Here is a 19,051-nt window from a genome sequence, read left to right as displayed (position 1 = left end):
TCTCACCTTCAGTTTTCCCAGCCAATAGGTAAGTGACAGTAGTTCAAATTGATTTTAATATGTAGGAGAAGCAGGTATGTAGGAACAGTTCTGACATATTCAAATTAGTTTGGGTTCAAAAGGGCAGGAACATATGCAGAAAATTCAGGCTTAAGGGCCAAATCCTTTGATGCTGGAGTATGAACCCTGGCTGTGGCTGAGCAAATACCATGTAAGCAATCCCCCTAACTGCAGAAGTGCCTGCAGCATGTCACTTGTGCCCTCAGGGAGCCGGGAGAAGAAGAGGGGAGCAGGGTTTGCTGAGATAGCATTGGTTCTCTAATTAAGCACTTCTTAAGGTCTTGGAAAAGATTGCTGTCATATTTGCATGGTGCATGCAGTTGCTGGCTTCTTCTTTTCAGGGTATTGAGGGCGTTCTAGATTTGTACCACTCAAAACTGTTTAGAATCTGATCCCTCCTCATACTTTTTCAATGCTTGTTTGATATACAAACATGAAAGAACTAACATACTAGTTCAGACCAGAAGTCCAGAAAGCCCAGTCCTGGCAGTGGTCAGCAACATATGCTGGGGGAGATAAGAAACAAGCACTCCTTTTTCTGGCACATCCTCCCAGTTCCTGGCAGCTTTCAGTGATTTAGAGACTTCCTGGTGGCACTGCTCAGGTCTCCAGAAAGGATATACATCTATACAGCTGGAGTCCATCCCTGGGCTCCTTCCAGACAGACTTGTGCTTGTGCCTCACAAATAAAAGTGCTTTCTTGGGTATACAAAAAAAATTTTATCGTAGAGAACATGGTACATGAAATATTATAAATAAAAATAAATAGTTGCATTCTGTGTGTGCAAGGACTTTGAGTGTTTAGTTCACTTCTACAGTCTCCTTAGAAACACACAGTGAGGCAAATTATTCCTACTGTGACACAGTAATTTTTCACATATTTATTCCATATTTCCCACAGCTTCTCTACTATGATTTTAAAATAAATGTACTTAAAAATATCCGTGTTAAGTGTACATCCGAATTTGGTCTGGCATTAATGTTCTAAGAAAAATTAAATACTTTTACCCCTTTTGACACAGGTTATCAGCCAATATTCAGGGCCTCATAGGTTGCTGTTATGAGGAGTGGTTATTTAGTAGGTTTTGAAGAATGCCTACAACCTCCTGTTTCTTAGAATACTGGAGAAATTTAGCAACAGGAGCCAGGTTCCACTCTGCCTTGGCCAGGGATCTGTATGCTGTCTCCATTTCAGTCTCCTGACCATCTTCTGGGTTTGAGCTGCCAGTGTTTTCTCGACCCCCTGGATTCTCTGTTTCTTTCTGCCCATCCCTGTAATGTTACTGGGCTGCATTTGCCCTGCTCCCCCTCTCCCTCAGTTCTTCTATGGCAATATTGTGGCTCTTGTGTTTTGAGTTTCCGTTCCAGCCAGTCCCTTCTGTGCCCAAAAGAGCCTGACTGCTGCTCGCCCTTTCCTGAAAGGATGCTTCTCCCCGCCCCCACCCTCAGGGAGGTTTCCTTCAGTCTGCCAGTGTGACAAATATTATCTTGATCTGAGATAACACAAGGAGTGTCCCACAGGCTTCATATATGTATAGACCAAGTCTTTAAAAAACATTGTTCCCAAAATGAGAACATTTTCCTGGCTGGGCAAGAGGCAACCCAACAGCAGTCTGGGAGTGCCTGGAGGGGAGAGAGGAAGGTGGTGGATCCACAGTCTAGTGGGGAAGAGGCTGCCTGGGGGAGTCCCCAGCCTTGGGGGTCTGCAAAGCTCAGCTGAATAAGACCACAGGTAGCAGTACTGCTGGCAAAACCGGACCAGGTTCTGGGCAGGAGGGTGAACTGTGCAGGCTGCAGAGGTCCCTTGCAGCCATCTGCCTGGCACATCTGTACCTTGCTGAATCATCATGGGAATTTTATAAAGCTTGATAAAATAAAAAAATATTTTAATCCATGATTCTTCTGCAAGTAATTGTGTGGTGCTGGCACACATGCACTGAGATTAGACTATTTCTAGTGAGCAGGACTGGAAGGCAGTAGATGCAGCCTACGCAGCCTTTCTGCCTCTCGGTGAGAGCATGACCGGGACTGCCCCAGCGGCTCTTTCCTTATCAGCGACCAGTATGATGAGTCAGAGCTCGTCTTGTTTAAACTCAACTATCTACCAGTTGTTCCCCAAACCAGGTTTAAATGAAGGGAAAATAGGCACAGTCATTTAAGACAGAGACTTAGTGATACAGAACAGATTCATACCGTGACTGGCATTGATCTAAACAGAACTGTGCTGTTGAGTTTCTGTCTACCAGCAGCTGAGCTGGTGCTGCTAAGGCAAAAGGGTCTTGAGTAATGACTAGGGTCTGCGTGTCTTCAACAGCACTATCTATGTGAGCTATGCGTATTAACCTCTCCAGAAAGTCTAATTACTGGTAAATAGTCTTCCTTTTCCTACATGTGTATAAAGCACTGAGCTTTTATTTGGATGAAACCAAACTTTTCAGAAGGTATCTTGGGATTGTTTTGTAGGTTTTGCAGGAAAAGTAGAAAATTACGGTTCATTTGCATGTGCTTCTGAACTGGTATCAGTGTGATTCTGTTATGAATTAGCTGCAAAGTTGATGGCTTTCAGAGTGGCTGCTTACCCAATGTGAATACAGTTCACAGTGCTTTTTTTTTTTCTTTCTTTCTACTGGAAACTTTACCAGTTGTTGCTATTTACAAAGCAGGAACTGGAGCCTTCATTCAGCATGGTGCTGTTGGCCGGGCAGCTGAAGAGGATGCAAGCTGGGTGGCTAAATTCCTGAAACCCATTTCTGGGCAGACTCTGTGCTCGGTGTTTTGCAGACACTACAGGCTGTATCTATGGGAATTCACTCAAATAATAGGAAACAGTCAACAATTGTGGTTCTTTTTCTTTGGTTCTTCACATCTTTTCTTTGTGCATGTTCTGTGCTGTGCCCCCTCAGTCTCTGTCCTTATCACAACAGAGTCTCACTTTATGGAGAATATGATACTGCTAAAACACAGAGGTGCAAAGGAACGCAGTCTCTGCCCTTACCTGCCTTTTGTCCCTGAAGGCAGGGCTGGTCGCACGTGCTGCCTGAAAGGTTACTGTTGGCCGTTTATGGTAAGATTCATTATGAATCACAAAGATAAGTGAAATTAAACATGAATGATACCGAGATGGATTTGGACTGAAGATTCTTTAGAATGTGGTGGTACTTAAAGACTTAAAATGAATATTGGTATTACAAAGCGTAAATGCTTTTTGTTGGTTTTGCATATTTTGCGATAAGCTTTACTTTTATTACGGGAGAACATTTTTACATAAGCATGTGACTATTTTGCTGTATTCAGCAAGTTTTCAGCATAAGTTTCTGTTTGTGTTATCATTCTCCTTATTAATTTCCTCATTTTTACTATGTTTTTTGAACTTCACTGAAATCTATATGATTTAGTCTCTGTGGGCGTGAGTGTGATCCCTCAGACTTTCTGCTAAGCAGCTCCCGTTGACTTTGGTGGGAACTCTCTCTAGAGAAGGCTTGCAGAAACCAGCCATGTAATTGAATCCATTTACTCCCTCATGAAAAACTCCTGTCCAATGCTCAGTCATTATGAAAATTTCTCAAAACAAATTGAGTAAAAGAAGAAACAGACCTGAAAGAGACCACCCAAAGTACTAGAACCAAAATAAGCATTATCCCTTTCTTTTTCCTTCATTCCAGAACTTGTGTCCATTCTCCTACCTCTAGAAAGAGGAAAAAAGACTACAGTTGTTAATAGTTGCTAAAGATCTCCTATAATAGCATTAAAAAAAAAAAAGTAAAAAAAGATAAGTTTGTGAAAAACTTCTCTGCAGCAGCCATCCCATGCAAAGAAAGGCAAAGGGCTCTGCTTTTTGTGGTATTGATCTACAGTAATTTGGTCTTAATCTGTTTTAGCAAAGCAGTCTCATTGCAGTAGAACTAGCTGTTGTCAATGTTAGATTGTTCCCACGTGTTCCTTCTAACATCTGCTTGGTGTGCGAAGCCAAAGTTTCTCCTTTTTCTGTAGGCATTCAGAGCAGTTTACTTCGTAAGGCAATGTCAGGATGAATGACAGGAAATTAAAGTTGAATTGTTCAGCTTTGGAAAAGTGTATAGAACAATACATTCCTGAAGAATGCCCAGTTGAAGAAACTAAAGTAAGCAAAAGTAACTGCAGGTGGTCTAATTTGTCCTCTGTGTACTTGGCCACAACTTCCCGTTTGAGAGAAGGTGAAGATGCCAACTCCGAGCAGCAAACGTCGCAGCTTGGTCCGGTGTCATTGTGCAGTTTTTTGTTGCAGATAACGGGACTTAGATAACATAGTGACTGCATGGCTTTGATTACAATGGGGGTTTGTCAGAGAAACCTTTAAAACAGCTGAGAGGAAGTTTTGGCAAGAACACTGTCACGTTTTTTAAATAGTCGTAACTTGTCAGTGATTTATCTCTATGGGTTCTGTTCAACAGCAAGCATGGATACTCAGTGGCTCTTTCCCAGGGAACTGAGGGAAAATGTGGCTGGCTTTCCAGGCACAAAATTGAAACAGTGAGAGGGTACTGAAGCATTATAAACCACTGATTTCCAGTGGTTTTAATGAGCAGTTAAGCTACCCTCACCATTTATCGCAGCCATGCACTACCATCAGACTTTGGGCTCTGTTGACAGTAGCTCCGTGGAAGAGCTTCAGACCACCTTCTGTCAATTTGAGGAGCACAGTCAAGCCAAAGCACCTGAGGTCTTGGTATCACAGGAATGGCAGAGACAAATAGGGGTAAATGCAGGCTAACGGTTGTGTAGTAAGTATTATCCCAGGTGTAGTCAGGATCCAGTACATCAGAACAGGAGTGCAGCCGTGAAAAGCTGGGAATATTCCCTAATTTGAGTACAGGAAGAGAAGGTACCAGTCTCCGCCTCTTTTTCCTCTAGGAGTCAAGGTCAGCAGTCTTCAGTCCTTTTTTACTGCTGAATGCTAGTTGTTGGTCATACCCAGCTTAGAAGTGGCACTATGAGGAATGCTGAAAAACTGTAGAATCTGAAACAATTTGATTTATTCTTTCTTTTTTTCTTTTAGTTTTCTTTCTAATGCCTGTAAAGATGCTGATTGCTTAACTCATTGTACAAGAAAACATACAGTCGTAATGGGATGAGGCGGGATGGCAAGAGCAGATGCAAAAAGCTAAACCAAGGTTTAGCTGAATAGTGTGCGGCAAAGTTAAATAGGATTACTGCTGCTGAGCAGAGGGGTCGGGGAGGTGATGCCTGGGGCAATGCCTCTTTAGAGCTGACTATTCTTTCTTTACCTCAAGCCTGTCCTAGCTCAGCTGTTGCTGTGCTGTGTTTGTGGTGGGAATGTATTCTTTGCCTGCTGCTGGGACCGGTGTTCTTGACAGTGTCGGTACGGTCTTCCTGAGAGGTCTTGGCTCTCCCCCAGCCGACTGCATGGCCGTACAAGTGGAACCACACAGATCCTTGCTGTTCTCCTGACCCTGTACAGAACCTACTCTTGGCCTCTGGGGAAATGGGGCAGGGGCTGGTCTGTGGAGGTAATAAATGCCACTTGGGATGGAGCACAAAGGGAGTTTAACTTAACTTTTGCCAGACTGTAGGTTGATTTATGTGTGAGGCTTAATTTCACTGTTGCCAGACCTTTTCACTTTCCCTTTCTTTTCAATATTGTCATGGGAAAAACATCCTTCACCACAAAGCTAGAAGTGTCTTCTTCCTGTATGATGGCGAGAGTCAGTCCCTATGGATTTCTGAGGCTTTTTGTCAAAATGCCAACATATGATGCTCTCAGATAGAACTGTATCAAATTGCTTCTTTTGATTCTTTAAGTTTCTGAAAGTCTGGTGTAAATGGTAAGTATCCTTTACTAACTGAATATAGATAGTTAATTGTTAGTGGTAGGAAACAGTAAATATGAGTGAATTATTATCTATACTTATGATGTCCTTCCTCTTTTAATATATGCAATTTCCAAATTGCCCAGAATGTTGTCAGTTATGTGCAGATAGCATCATCCCTGAATGGAAAATACAGTACAGAACGCAAATGATGAAGCAGAGCCTTTCCAGGCTGGAGAGGGTTTGCTGTGCTTCCCTTCACAGCCCTGGTTCTGCTGGAAGGGGCTGCTTTTCTCATTGGAATGCATTTTGGGCTGGGTTTTTCTCTCGGAGTTTTCACCTGCATTTCCAGATGAGACAAATTACTTGCATAATCTCAAGGATACTGTTTTGGGTTTTGTTTTTTTTTAAGGACAGCATATCATTATGGACTCCTGGATTTCCAAATCCAGGACAGGAAAAATGCCACGTGAATTGCCATTTGCTATATTTCACTATAATTTGACAATGTTAACATCTTAGGAGTTAATACCCTGCAAAAGCACTGGAAAAATAACATAAATAATGAGTGGAAGTAAATAATTTTAGGCTTTCCCTCTAATTGTTGGTTCTCATGGAACACTGTTGATTTCGTTCTATATGTATAATTTTGTGTGTGTGTGTGTGTCTATATATATGTATACCCACACAATTTTTCAGTGTCATACTGATATAAACGATACATGGTGATTAAACATGCTTTTTATTTTTTCCCAGCAATACTGTTCTTTTCAACCTGTTCAAAAATTGCATTTTCTGTGATGTCTTATGTTCCATGGAGTAGGTTGAACTGTTTCAAGGAGCCAAAAAATAAACTTGGATGACATCCGTCTGAGGCAGTGCTATCAGCATCCCCTGCATGCTTAAAAACATGAACAGATTAACTCCAGAGGATCTGTAATGTCCAGGTCTGTTTGCTTCTGTTGATCAGGGCTTGTAATGAGCAGTGCTCTGTGTGCATCTGTTCTCATTTACTAAAAGGCTCTTTTTCTTGAATATCTACTTACACTCTTCTATTTGCTCATTTAATTATGTAGACTCTGGCTGATATGAATCAGAGTAGAAATGTTAAAAGATTAGGGCTGTGGCAATGTCTGTTTATGGCTGTGAAAATGAATGCAGGACTGCATTAGTATTTTTGTGTCTGAAATGTATAAACACAATGGCAATGGTGTATTATGCAAAAATATATTTTATTTGTTTGCCGTCAGTGGCAGGTGGTGTAGAAGGTGCTTCTATAATTAACTTCTTCTCTCTTTTGCAAGGGTTTAGTCAAGCCCAAAGAAACTTTTTCTTAAAAAAGCTCTTTATAAACGCTGATAGTTTGAGAATGTATCTGACAGATAGGATGTACTTTATGTAATTCTCTCCCTGATTTTTGTTGTTGTTGTTGTAGTCTGAGATAATGAACAACTTTCCTTTTCCCCTTACTGAAAGTATGGGAATCTTTCATGTAGTAGGATTTAGTAAAATAAGGTGTGACGTGGGGGATCGCCGGCAGGAAATCCCACTCTGGGATTATCCATCATCATAAGAGTTGCTGGAAATGACTGAAATAGGCACACAGGACAAGTTACAAAAATTCACTGCGTTCTTATGTCAGAAATGATAAATTTAAGAACAGGAATCAGTTAGCTTTGGCTTCTTGGAGGATGTATCAGAGACCTTTGAAGATGGAGAGGTTGGACTCTGTAGAGGTTCACCTTTGGAGAGGAAGTCAGCTCATTTAGCTTGCTGTTATGTTTTGAGGGAAAATGTTGTTTTTTCTTCCACTTCTAGATTTGTTGTGATGTTCTATCATACATTTTGGTTTTCCCCATGTGGTTTATGATGCTGCCTTTTCTGTAGAGGCAACTTTGATTTCAGTTAATTCTTAGGTTTTCTTGAAAGCCAATTGTCCTTGTTGATGAGCATATTTAGATACGTTCATTAAGATGAGAATCAGATTAAGATATGTGCCACTACGTCAGTTTATAGGACTTCAACTCTTGAAGTTATGACTATGCTTAGGATTTAAAAAGAAAAAATACTATTATACCACACAAAACTAGATGAGATTTCTCTGATACTTAACTGTTTAAGAAGGTGGCGAAGTTTGAATTGTTACTGTGTTCTTTGAGATGGTCTAATACATGTCACTAAGGGATTTTAAGTAAGCTTTTAAAATTGATTTGCACCGGTAAGCAAAGAGATTTAGTTGCAAGTGGTGAGAATGTTTGTTCTGTTCCTACCAGCCTGTATTTTTGCACAGCACTTGCTTCTAACCTGTGTGCAACAAAATGCTTGGGTGCTGTGCCACAAGTGCAAACTGATGGCTGGCTGTCCTGCTACACCATGTTTGGGGAGACCTGGCTTACTCAGAGGTTTGTAAGCTAGCAAATCAGAAGCATGTGCTGGGATTAAATATCACTTTTTCATTTACATGACACTGTGCAGAAGGAGTGATATTTAACAGTTCTTGTATCTTTGCTTGTTGTTTTCTTCAGAAGATTTTTTAAGTGGAGGAAAAATAAAAAGATAATTAATTGTACAGATTAAAAGAACTGGGGTATACTGGCAGTATACTGGCAAAAAGGCAGTGGCTGATTGAAACTGATAGGTGATATGTTCTGAAAAATAACATGTAGCTAAGAGAGTCTAAGACAAAATAAATAGTACATTAAGTCAGCTCAATGTCATATCAAGTAGCATTAGCAAGTTATTTTCAGGTCAGCCCTCCTGCATGCTTCTGCTCTCAACTTTATGTACAAACCACATGATTTACATTCATGCAGTTCATATTTACATTTAGTTGAATCTGATGTTTCCTGGTAGGATAAAAAAACCCAGAGAAACAAAACCCAGCTTTGTGCTATAAAGCCAGTCTCTGCTAGTGTATGAATAGAAATGGGAAGACTGTTCCAAAGTGAAGTGTACAGTGGTGCAACAGCATTCCAACCTTTTCAATAGAAGTAATTTGTTATTCTTAAGAAAATCTAAGGAACTGGATTATATGGCTTGTAAGCAGTGAGAAATTGGTTCGAATGTTACAAGTCATAAACCTGTACTTTTCACAGATGGCCATTCTGTGCTTTCAGAGCCAGTGCTGTGATGTACTTTTGCCTGTTTGAGGTGGCAGTGAGGATCTGCATGTCTGAGATGCAAATAATACACACTCTGTATAAAAGTGAATTATTTTAGTACAAATACAGACATGAAACCCATGTTTTTTGCTTTCAGATTTAACAAATCAAGTAGAGACTATTGGACTGAAGCTGCAGAAAGTGACAGCCGAGATGGACCACTACAAAAAGCTGTTGATGTAAGTTTTCTGTTTGCTTGATTGTTTTGCCACTGCGCATAAAGCTGTAACCAGACCACTTTTTTGCAGAAAGCTTTGCTTGTCATAATGATTTGAGAAGGTTATGACCGACAGAAAATATTTTATCTTCATGTTACACAGTCTGTATTTCTAACAACCTGACTGAGTACGTCTCTTTGTGGAAGCAGTTTTCTTCCTCCAACTGTGTTTAATGATACAGGAAAGAGGAGGGTTAAGTCAGATCAGTTCAACACTTCATTTAACACACAAGTGTAGGATACATTTAGTGAAATTCATGTAACTTTTGGACTAAAAATGTATGTGGAAAGTAGTAATTTACATTGTAGGTTTTGGATGGAGGGAAGGGTGCGATAAAACTAATCAGAAACTTCAGTATTTAATCAGTGACTATGTTTTCTTTTTTTATTTGCCCCCCAACCCCCAAAATGGAAATTTGCTGTGACTTTCCCCCATGCAGCAGTATGCTGTTGCATTTTGTAATTTTACTGTGTTGTGCCCATGGTTTCAAGTAGAAGTATGCAAAATGTAAATTAATAAAGCAAAAATAGAACGTCATCAAAACTTGTTGGAGCTAACTGAAGCACCATGAGTGAAAAGAGAGCACTCAGGCAGACTGAAAAACTCAGCTTGCTCAGTTTTCAGCCCACTCAAAAGGTGCGGCACCTGCAGCGGTGCCACTTTTCTTAAATGTTGTTGGGCTATTGCACCTTGTTCTCCTGGGATACTCTTCTAATGGCCAAGCAGGGGCCATGCAGGGGAGTTGCCCGGTTCCCCGTGCCCAGGGGCTGCCCTCCATTGGCTTTCATGGGAGCTGTATCGGGCACCCAGAATAGGGCCGGGCACCTCACAGGGTCCCATCTGGACACCGCGGGGCTCAGTGGGACCTGTCTCGTCACCTCTGAAAGCTGTGGGATCCAGGCTCCAGATACTTCCCTATATTTAAAGTGCTTGTTACTTGCATATAGCATAGAGTACCATTCAGAAAGAGCTGCACTTTATAATTCACTACTGAAAATAAAAATTACCATTTCAAATATTAAGCCCAAAAGTAATGAACTAGCAGTGCCAATCTCGAGACTAGCTGTCATCAATCTTTTTGTGTGTTTTCCTGAAATTTAAAGAAGGATAATTTCTTTTACAATGTGTGCTTTCTGGTTTTGGTTCCTATATTCAGGCGGTCTGACCGATCATAACGAAGTTGCAAATATTTGGAATGCTTAGCAACAAAGTATTTTAATGATATACAAGTACTGAGTATGAAGAAAGATTTCATGAACAGTTAAATAAACAGTAAAGGGTTTCCAAATGTACTATTAAAATTTCAATGTAATATGGGTACAGTTTAATAAAATAACATATATCTGTTTAAATGTAAATATGAAGCTTAACCATGGTTATTAATTGATGAAATGATGACATAATAACAAGAAACCTGCAAAGTTTCCAGCCCTCTTACCTACTAAATTGTTGTTTGTTCATTTTTATTCTCATCTTGCTTGATACTTTCATCAGTGTTGCAAGATCTCACTTTCTTGTTTGCAACATTAAACTTGTGATGCTAGGTTAGGCTGAGATTACATTGGAATTGTAACTTCCAGTTACTTAAAAATGTTAGCTAGAACTGAAAGAACTTTTTGTTTGTCTGTCTCTTAACTGAAATAGAAAATGCAAGTTAGCTAATAAATACATCAATAAATGCTGTTCAGATTACTGCATGAGTAAAGGCTGTCAATTGTTTAGACAATATACTTTTTTCTTTTTTTTTTTACTGTTTTCTTAGGGTAAAATCAGCGGAACTTGATGTCTGTCAAAATGAACTGAAGAAAATGAAATATGAAAATGGACTTTCTGAGTCAAGGTGAATGCAGAAATTATATTTCATAAAAGATTTCAGATCAGTGAGAGCAAAAATTTTATTATTTTAATGTGTTTTTTATACGATCATTTTTTTCTGGTTTTGTGTTAAAATCACTAGATTTAACTTCATAAAGAATATTTTTTATTAGACAAAACACAGGGGTTTGTCTAATATTTTATTTTCCAGGTACAAATTATTTGTCTATTTAGTTTCTGTCTGTAAATAAGAATATAGTAAGTATGATGCTGATAGTCTTTTATTTCATCTGTAGACTTACAAAAGAGCTCAAGGAAAAGGAGGAATCTCTTCTAATTTGTCAACAAGTATGCAAACACTTACAGGAAGAAGTGGCTGACAAAGAAAGGAAAGAAGAAGATCTAAAAAGAAGAACTGGTCGATCAGAAAGTGAGCTAGAAGCACTTAAAACTCTTCTTCGACAAACAGAGGAAGAGGTGGTGATGTTGAAACAAGAAAGGTAATTGGAGCCGAGTCACCATGGGTAATCTGTGACAGTACGTTCAGCCTAGACTGTTCTTTTGGAAATCTACTAAAAATAAAAGATTCCTCCTCAGCCTCTCTCACTGTCACCAAAAGGATGGATAGATTCTGTAAAGCACCAGAAGTGGTTTGTCCAGTTGGGATGCAGGAGGAGAGGCAGCAGAACGAGGGGTGTGGCTGTGGCACTGGGCTGGACTGAGAGAGACCTGTTGGTCCAGATCAGTGTTCTGAAATCAGTGCCTTGCCTGTGTGCTCAGGATAATCCTGCCCTGCCACTGTCCTCTCTCTCTCTTGCTTGTAGGGCAAAACTTGTCTTGGCAGCCCTGAGCTCGTATCCTGAAAATTTGGGATTTATTGAATGTGGTTTTGGTTTTTTAATTGTTACAGTATAGACAAAACTTGAATGAAAAAGTTAAAAAAAAAAAAAAAAAAAAAGGGGTGGGGTGGGGTGGGGTGTGGGAAGCCCCGCTTTGCAGTCCAGGTCTTCAGCTCAAGCTTCATCTAAACACCCATTTATTGCAGTTGTTGTAGCTGCTGTTTATTATGTGAGGCTTGTAGAACAAGAGCCCTGGAGAGTTTAAATTCTTGTAACTTGTGTTATTAGCAACTTGCAAACCGTAACAATGCTATAAATATTACAATGTGCCAGATTATAGGATATGTTTTAGTATTTGGTGAGGTCTATGGACAGCTTTCCACCAGTCTATTCTTATTCAAAAGCTTCTCAGATATCAACAAAGCTGCTGTTTGTCCTGTAATTACTTTTCAGATGTGAAAAATAAAGCATAGAGTTTCTGAGGATTCTTTTCTGCAATGGTATCTAGTTTGAGTGGCTTTGTTTTAGACTTCTGCACTTACCAACCTAAATCCATGTTTTTCTGATTGCTCTGAGTGTAAGCTATATATCCAGTTTTATTCCTAACAACCGCAGGCTTGTTCTTCCTATTTAAGTGTCCTACTAGTAAATTTTCAGTTACTGATAAATTACCTTGTCTTTTATTGGCAAAATAGAATGTGCTGTCCCCTGCTTAAGACATGGTGGTACATTATTTGTTTGTTTTGTGTACAATGGAAAATGCATTCAGAAAAGTGACTTTTGGAGAAGAGAAACATTTTTAGAGTGATGTGCATCAAGAGACGTTAAGCTATTTTTGCTCTTAAAGGGTTTAAATATTCCCTGTACTTTAGTACCTGCATGAAAAGATATTACATGTTAATTTTAAAAATACTTCCCTTCTACTTGAACCCCAGATACGTGAGTTGTTCCAGTTGATATATTGCTAATAATCTAAGTTACAAGAGTTGAAACTCTCCAGTGCTTTTGCTCTACCTCACATAACAAACAGTAACTCTTAACAGTAGAAACTACTCAGTGTTTTTAATTCAAAACCTATTTAATTTGAAACTTTTTTTACTTAATGATAGTAATATTCTGAGTTCATTAAATACAGCAATTTCTGTTTGACCATTATAACAGTTGTTCAGTGTTCTTCAAAATTTGACATGAGAAATACTAAAAATATTTGAAGTTTGAATATATGTGTGTGGAAGAAAGATCAACTGTAGTATTTTCTTTAAAACATAAAATTCATAAAACATGTGATGGCATTATGCAAATGCTAAGCAGTGATTACTGCTGTGCCTCTGGGCTCCAGGCAGGATTCGTGGGCTTACTGCACAGAATACTAAACAAAGCGGAAAAGACGAGCCTTTACCACAAAGGACTTAATTGCAAGAAAATGGCATACCACCAATCTGGGCAGAGCACATATTTACATACGAGTTTTTGTGGTTTCTAGGGAGTTAATGCTGATTTCTCATCAGAACAGAACAGAGCAGCTGCAGGAAACATTAAGACAGAAGATGAGGAATGAAGATAACTGGAGGGAGAAGGTAATACTGGATGTGCAGTTGGCACCCTTTTGATTTCTTCTTTATATTTTTTTTTCTAGCTGTAGTCAGCTGTCACGGATGAGTACAAGTAAGCCAGGTATCTATCTCCTCAAATGCAAACGTGTCAACAGTATTCTTTGTACTAGAGGATTTAAGGAGTGATCTCTCTACATAGGTTGAAACTGAATGCGAAAGGTATGTAGTATGAGTGTTTACAGACTTGGCAGATGTTCAGGTCTGATCTAGACTTCCCAGGTTTCAGGGTGTTTGTGAGGTGCCTGTGTTGGGAGTGCAGTCCACAGAGAGCCCAGGTGTGAGAAACAGGTCTGAGCCCACTGAACCTCTGGTTTCCCAAGCTCAATGCGTTCCCCGTGTGTTCTGCAGGAGGGGGTGCAGCAGGAAAAGCCACTTTCATGGACCATTGTCCTACACAAGTACAGATCTCACCCTGTTCTGTCTCCCACGGTCTGGGTTATCAACTCTGAACCACAGTTCTGTGTGGGGAAGCGTATTGGTGCCTGGATTTGTTTCCTGACATGTCTGGCAGAGGCTAGGAAAACATATATTTACTATTGAAGCAGTTTCCTAGTAAAAACAAGGTTGGGCGTTGTTGACAAGACGGAGAGCGCAGAGCCTTCCTGCTTGTGGGTTAGGTGAAGTGAAACTGAAAGTTGCTATTTGTAAAACAGAACTGTAAATAAACAATAAGCAGATGAGCAAAAATACCCTTTGCTTACAAGACAGGTGTTTGTAAACCAAAGCAGAGCTAAACAAACAAGCTGCTGTAGCATAGTGTCTCCAGAGCAGACTCCAGAACCTCTCTGGGCAGCCTGTTCCAGTGCCGTGTCATCCTCCAGGTAAAGCAGTTTTTCCTCGTATTCGGATGGAGCTTCCTGTGCTGCAGTTTGTGCCCGTTGCCCTTTGTCCTGTCGCTGGGCACCACTGAAAAGAGCCTGGACCCATCCTCTGGACACTCGTTTTCAAGTCATTTGCATGCGTTGGTGAGATCCCCTCTCAGCCTTCTCCAGGCTAAACGGGCCCAGCTCCCTCAGCCTTTCCTCCATAAAGGAGATGTTCCAGCCCCTTCGTCATCTTTGTAGCCTCCACTGGACCCTCTCCAGTAGCTCCCTGTCTCACTTGAACTGGGGAGCCCAGCCTGGACCCAACATCAGGACAGAGCAGAGGGGGAGGATCACCTCCCTTGACCTGCTGCCCACGCTTCTCCTCATGCACCCCAGGATCCCACCACCCCCTTGGCCACGAGGGCACACTGCTGGCCCATGGGCAACTTGCTGTACACGAGCGCTCCCAGGTCCTTCCCCGCAGAGCTGCCCCCCAGCAGGTCAGCCCCAGCCTGTGCTGGTGCATGGGGCTGTCCCTGCCCAGGAGCAGGACCTTACACTTGCCTTTGACCTTCATAGTCCCTGAGCTAGAATGGACCTCAAGTGTGCAAAGGCTTCTGCTCCTTCTGCTGACCTCCAGTATCACCAGTTCCCTTCGGGCAGTCCTCTCTCTGCCAGACAGTCTCCTGCTAATGACTCTTCTGGGTTGTCTTGCTTGCCTTCCCTGCAAATCAGAGCAGTATGAAAATAAAGACTTCAGTGAAATTTACTGTGAAAATACCTCTGTGTTTCATTTGACACTCCTACGACTTGGCTTCTCTGTGAAATGGCCCATCTTTTTGTTGTTTTATTAATTGTTTGCACACTTTTTTATTAAAGGCTTGCATGCACTCTCCCACCCAGGCCCTTTGGGTAATCGGGCAGTGGTTTCTTTCATGGCGAGCTGGAAGGGCAAGGTGGGAGGAAGAATGATAAACCTTCCATGGATGTATGCTCCTTTTTACATGCCCATTTTTCCTCTATTTAATGGAGTGAAGGAAAAAAGAAATTAAGTAAAGGCTACAGATAAGAAGGATGGTTAAAATACAGCCAGGAGGATGCCCCGAATTCAGGGGATGACTGGCTTGGCTGGGGAACAGAGAGTAGGAAAAAGTGAGGTTGTAGTTTGTTAGTTGTCTTTTAGTATGTACTTGGATTTGGAGTCTTCTGTGGAAAGATAATTTCAGCTGATTTTAAAAATATAGGTGTATGCCCATTTTATGTGCTGGTTGAATAGGTGGTTTCTGAGTTAATTGCACGGCTGGTTGGAACGCTGGCAGTGCTACAGCTCCTGGTTTATACTGGGCTTTGAGCACCTGCACTGCCTAACGGCAGTCTGGGGTGCCGGGACCTGTGGCAGGCCAGGATGCCTTCTCCTGGAGTTTTGGGTGATGCTGGGAAGCTGAGCCAGAGACTGTAGCTGGGATTGGAGAGTGCAGCTGCCACTCTCTTCCAGTGGGATCTGGAAAGCTGTTTACCGTAAACAACTGTGAGCACGTAAACTTTTTCACATGAGCACCAAAACCACCCCCAAATGAAAGAAAAGAATTTTTTTAAAAAAAAAAGGGTGAAGGAAAAATTGAAAAAAGCATTGAACAATAACTCTGACTTTTCTGATTTAAGCCTTGTATAATTGGTGACTAAAATTGCCATCTCTGTTTTGGTTCAGTACGTGGTAAGTGCCTGAAAGCTTTATTTAGTCTCAGGAAAATTTTTGGACTACTAGCAATTAAGATCAATTACATTTCTTTCAAAACTTCTTAACCTGTCTGTCGCAGGATATAATTTTAGAATGAGGTCACACTGTCTGCATAATCACGGTGTATTGTTGAACCTGACATTACAACAAGATAAAGGCTGCTACTAGTAAGAGAAATTACAGCTTTGCTCTCACAGCCCTTAAAATGTAGCGAACAGCAAGTGCTCCAAAAACGTTCTCATCAGACAAAAGAATCAACATGTGACAAAGTGACAAAGTTATCTTTTTCTTGGGTCAGTGTGCCATTGTGTAAGTATAAAGTGTTCCATTTTTTTATTTAAAATACAGGTAATCATAGAACGGTTGGTGTTGGAAGGGACCTTAAATTGTTTTAATGGAACAACAACAAAAAAATCTTTTACAAAAGATTTTAAGATTGATATAAACATTTGTGTATGGGTTATTTGTTTATTTTTTTAGTATGTATTAATGAGGTACATGTAAGTGGGTTTAAAGCAATTAGTAGCCATTATGCTTTCTTTGAAGATGAACTGCTATTTTATTTCCAGTTCTGGTTATCAGCTTTATTAGCTTCAAGTGTTAAATGGGAAAAATGCTTTTATAATCTTCAAAATGAGCTTAGAGGTTTTTTTATACTGCCTTTTATTTTTTTAGTATTTGTGATCAGGTAGCTTCCGACATATGGTCTGCTTCTATAATAATATATGGAGTTAATAAATGTGTTTTTCTATTATTAGAAATTCCCATAGCTAATAATGTAGAAGATACAAATATACTACAAATAATAATAATAATGATGACAATAATAATAGCTTGCGTTGAGGATCTTATAAATATACCAATTTTAAGCTAAACCTTAGCTGGGGGATTTGTGCCTATTCCATGTCCAGAATTGGGTATATTTTGATTTTAAAAATAATGTAAGTATTTTCAATTTATCTTTTCCTCAAGAAGAGTTAGGAGGATTTGTTATACTTTTGCTCATAATTACTATGTGAAATTAGATAATTGTAATTAAGCTCATTCTGAGCTTCTCTGCTTTTAATAATTTTAAGTAATTAGGCTAGTGTTGTGCATGTTTAATGTGCCTTTCATATTCTTCCAGCGCGCTGCAATTAAGTCCATTAGAATTCAGCCTGCAGAAACACAGTATTAACATAGTGGTTTAGGAAAAGTATTTTTCAAAATACAGCCTTTGGTATTGGAGAGTCTGAAATAAAAGCCTCCAGAAACCAGGCTTTTATTTTCAGGAAATTATGGCTGAATTTTCACATTTGCATTTATAATGTTAAATATGTGAGATGTCTTAAGGACTGGGATATTTTACCCAGAATTTGCAGCTCTTTCACTTCCATTTCACCACTTTTTTTGTCCAGAGCTTGTCCCACATATGTATCATCAGTGCAGTGTTGTTTGGACTCAAAAATGAGCCAGAGCTGCTCCCTACAGTCCTCAAGCCGTGGAGCCTTGCTGCTCCCTGGAACCTTGAGCTGGTGATGGGGCCAGGGCGGTGGCTGTGCACCACCAGCACCAGGCATCCTGCTGCTGCTGTGCGGAGAGGTTCAGTGGAGGTTCCTCTCTGCTCCTTCCTCTAGATTTCTGGTATTTATAGCAGATTTAGGTTAAGAGGCACGCATGATGGAATAGGTGCGTGGTGCTAACATGCATTGCACTTCTAAATTGCAAGATGGCATGTGTGGAGTGTGTGTCACCTGAGCATGGTCCTTGGGAGCCGGCAGATGAGCACTCTGTATGGTAAACTGCTACTCTGACAAGGCTGAGTGGCAGAGCGTGGATAAGTGATTTTGTAAGAAAGAGTTAACACCTTTATATTTTAATATTGAGCTTATGGCCTATTTTAAGCACAGTGGATGTTGTTTACTGTGAAATGTATCATTTTACTGCATTTGAAAGTCGTAAAAAGCTGAATTTTACCTCCAGAGCAAATACTTCCAGCAAAACAATCATCTATTTCAAGAAGTAGCTAAGGATTTTGTAACAGTGTTTTCATAGTGATTTAGCATGAAGTTCAATTGCCTACGTTTAGGCCTCTAGCACCACTCGAGACACCGTGGGGCTTGTGCGACGTCTCCCCAGGGCTGCCGGCTGTGGCTCGGTGCTGGTGCAATGCAGAGCAGAAGCCAGCTGTGCCACTGGGAGCTGCCGGCCAGGGGAAGCTTTCCCTCGCCAAGCTCCAGCGGTTGCGATTGTTCGGATGTGTCCAGCGCCCAAAATCTCAGTCTGCCAAATTTCACATCACTCCATTTATGGCAGTGTAGAATGTGAAAAGTATTTTAGGATGAGCTGCTACGTATTGTTGAAACCCACTTGTTCCCTAGATGGAGATTGGTCTGGCTAAAGGTGAAGCACGACACAAAGAAGCAATTCTTAAAGTCAAGGAAGAAGCGAGAGTGGAACTAGACATTGAGAGACAAAAACAGCAAGAACTAATCACAAAATATCAGAGAGATCACGAAGAGCTCCAGAAGAAGGTGTGTAACACTCGAGGCAAGTTTTGTGACAGTAGTGTAAACTATTAAAAAATGGTTCATGAAGGACTAAAGCCATCTTTATGTGTAGTCCTGTATCTAAATGATATATTTTTTCCCAGTCTTAGTATATGTTATATTTTTTTCTTTTTTTTTTTCTTTTTTTTTCTTTTTAATGGAATGAGCCAAAAAGTAACTATTCTAGTTAAATTTAAATGGTGTGGAAGTTCTTTCTTTTCTTGCATTTTCTCTACCGGAAGTTCATCTATGTCCATGGACTGTACTTATTACTATTTTTAAACTAACATCATAATTTTTCAAAAGCTTTGGAATGTTTCAGACTATGATGAGTTCTCACAAAACCATCTGTACTAGTGTTGGGTTTTTTTTCCTTTCCCAGATTAATTCAGCACCAATGGGGTAAAGTCTAGTGGCCAGTTAACTGCTTTCTTGTCTGTGTTGGTGGTTGCATCACATGCTGTTG

General features: G+C 40.3%; 1 protein-coding gene across 4 annotated transcripts in view; it reads left to right on the top strand.

The window, feature by feature from the left end:
* Nucleotides 1-19,051, top strand: part of LEKR1 (leucine, glutamate and lysine rich 1) — a 59,637-nt gene that overhangs the window by 36,277 nt on the left and 4,309 nt on the right. For all 4 annotated transcript variants that reach the window (XM_027806631.2, XM_027806634.2, XM_027806633.2 and 1 more), the window contains exons 6-10: nt 9,126-9,207; nt 11,009-11,086; nt 11,358-11,561; nt 13,384-13,477; nt 18,418-18,570. In XM_027806631.2, coding sequence (XP_027662432.2) covers nt 9,126-9,207; nt 11,009-11,086; nt 11,358-11,561; nt 13,384-13,477; nt 18,418-18,570 — 611 coding nt within the window. The remainder of the gene's footprint in view (nt 1-9,125; nt 9,208-11,008; nt 11,087-11,357; nt 11,562-13,383; nt 13,478-18,417; nt 18,571-19,051) is intronic.

This window comes from Falco cherrug, chromosome 11, assembly GCF_023634085.1.
Source record: "Falco cherrug isolate bFalChe1 chromosome 11, bFalChe1.pri, whole genome shotgun sequence".
NCBI lineage: Eukaryota > Metazoa > Chordata > Aves > Falconiformes > Falconidae > Falco > Falco cherrug.
Note: the sequence above shows the minus strand (reverse complement) of the source record. Positions and strands in the feature narration are given on the sequence as shown.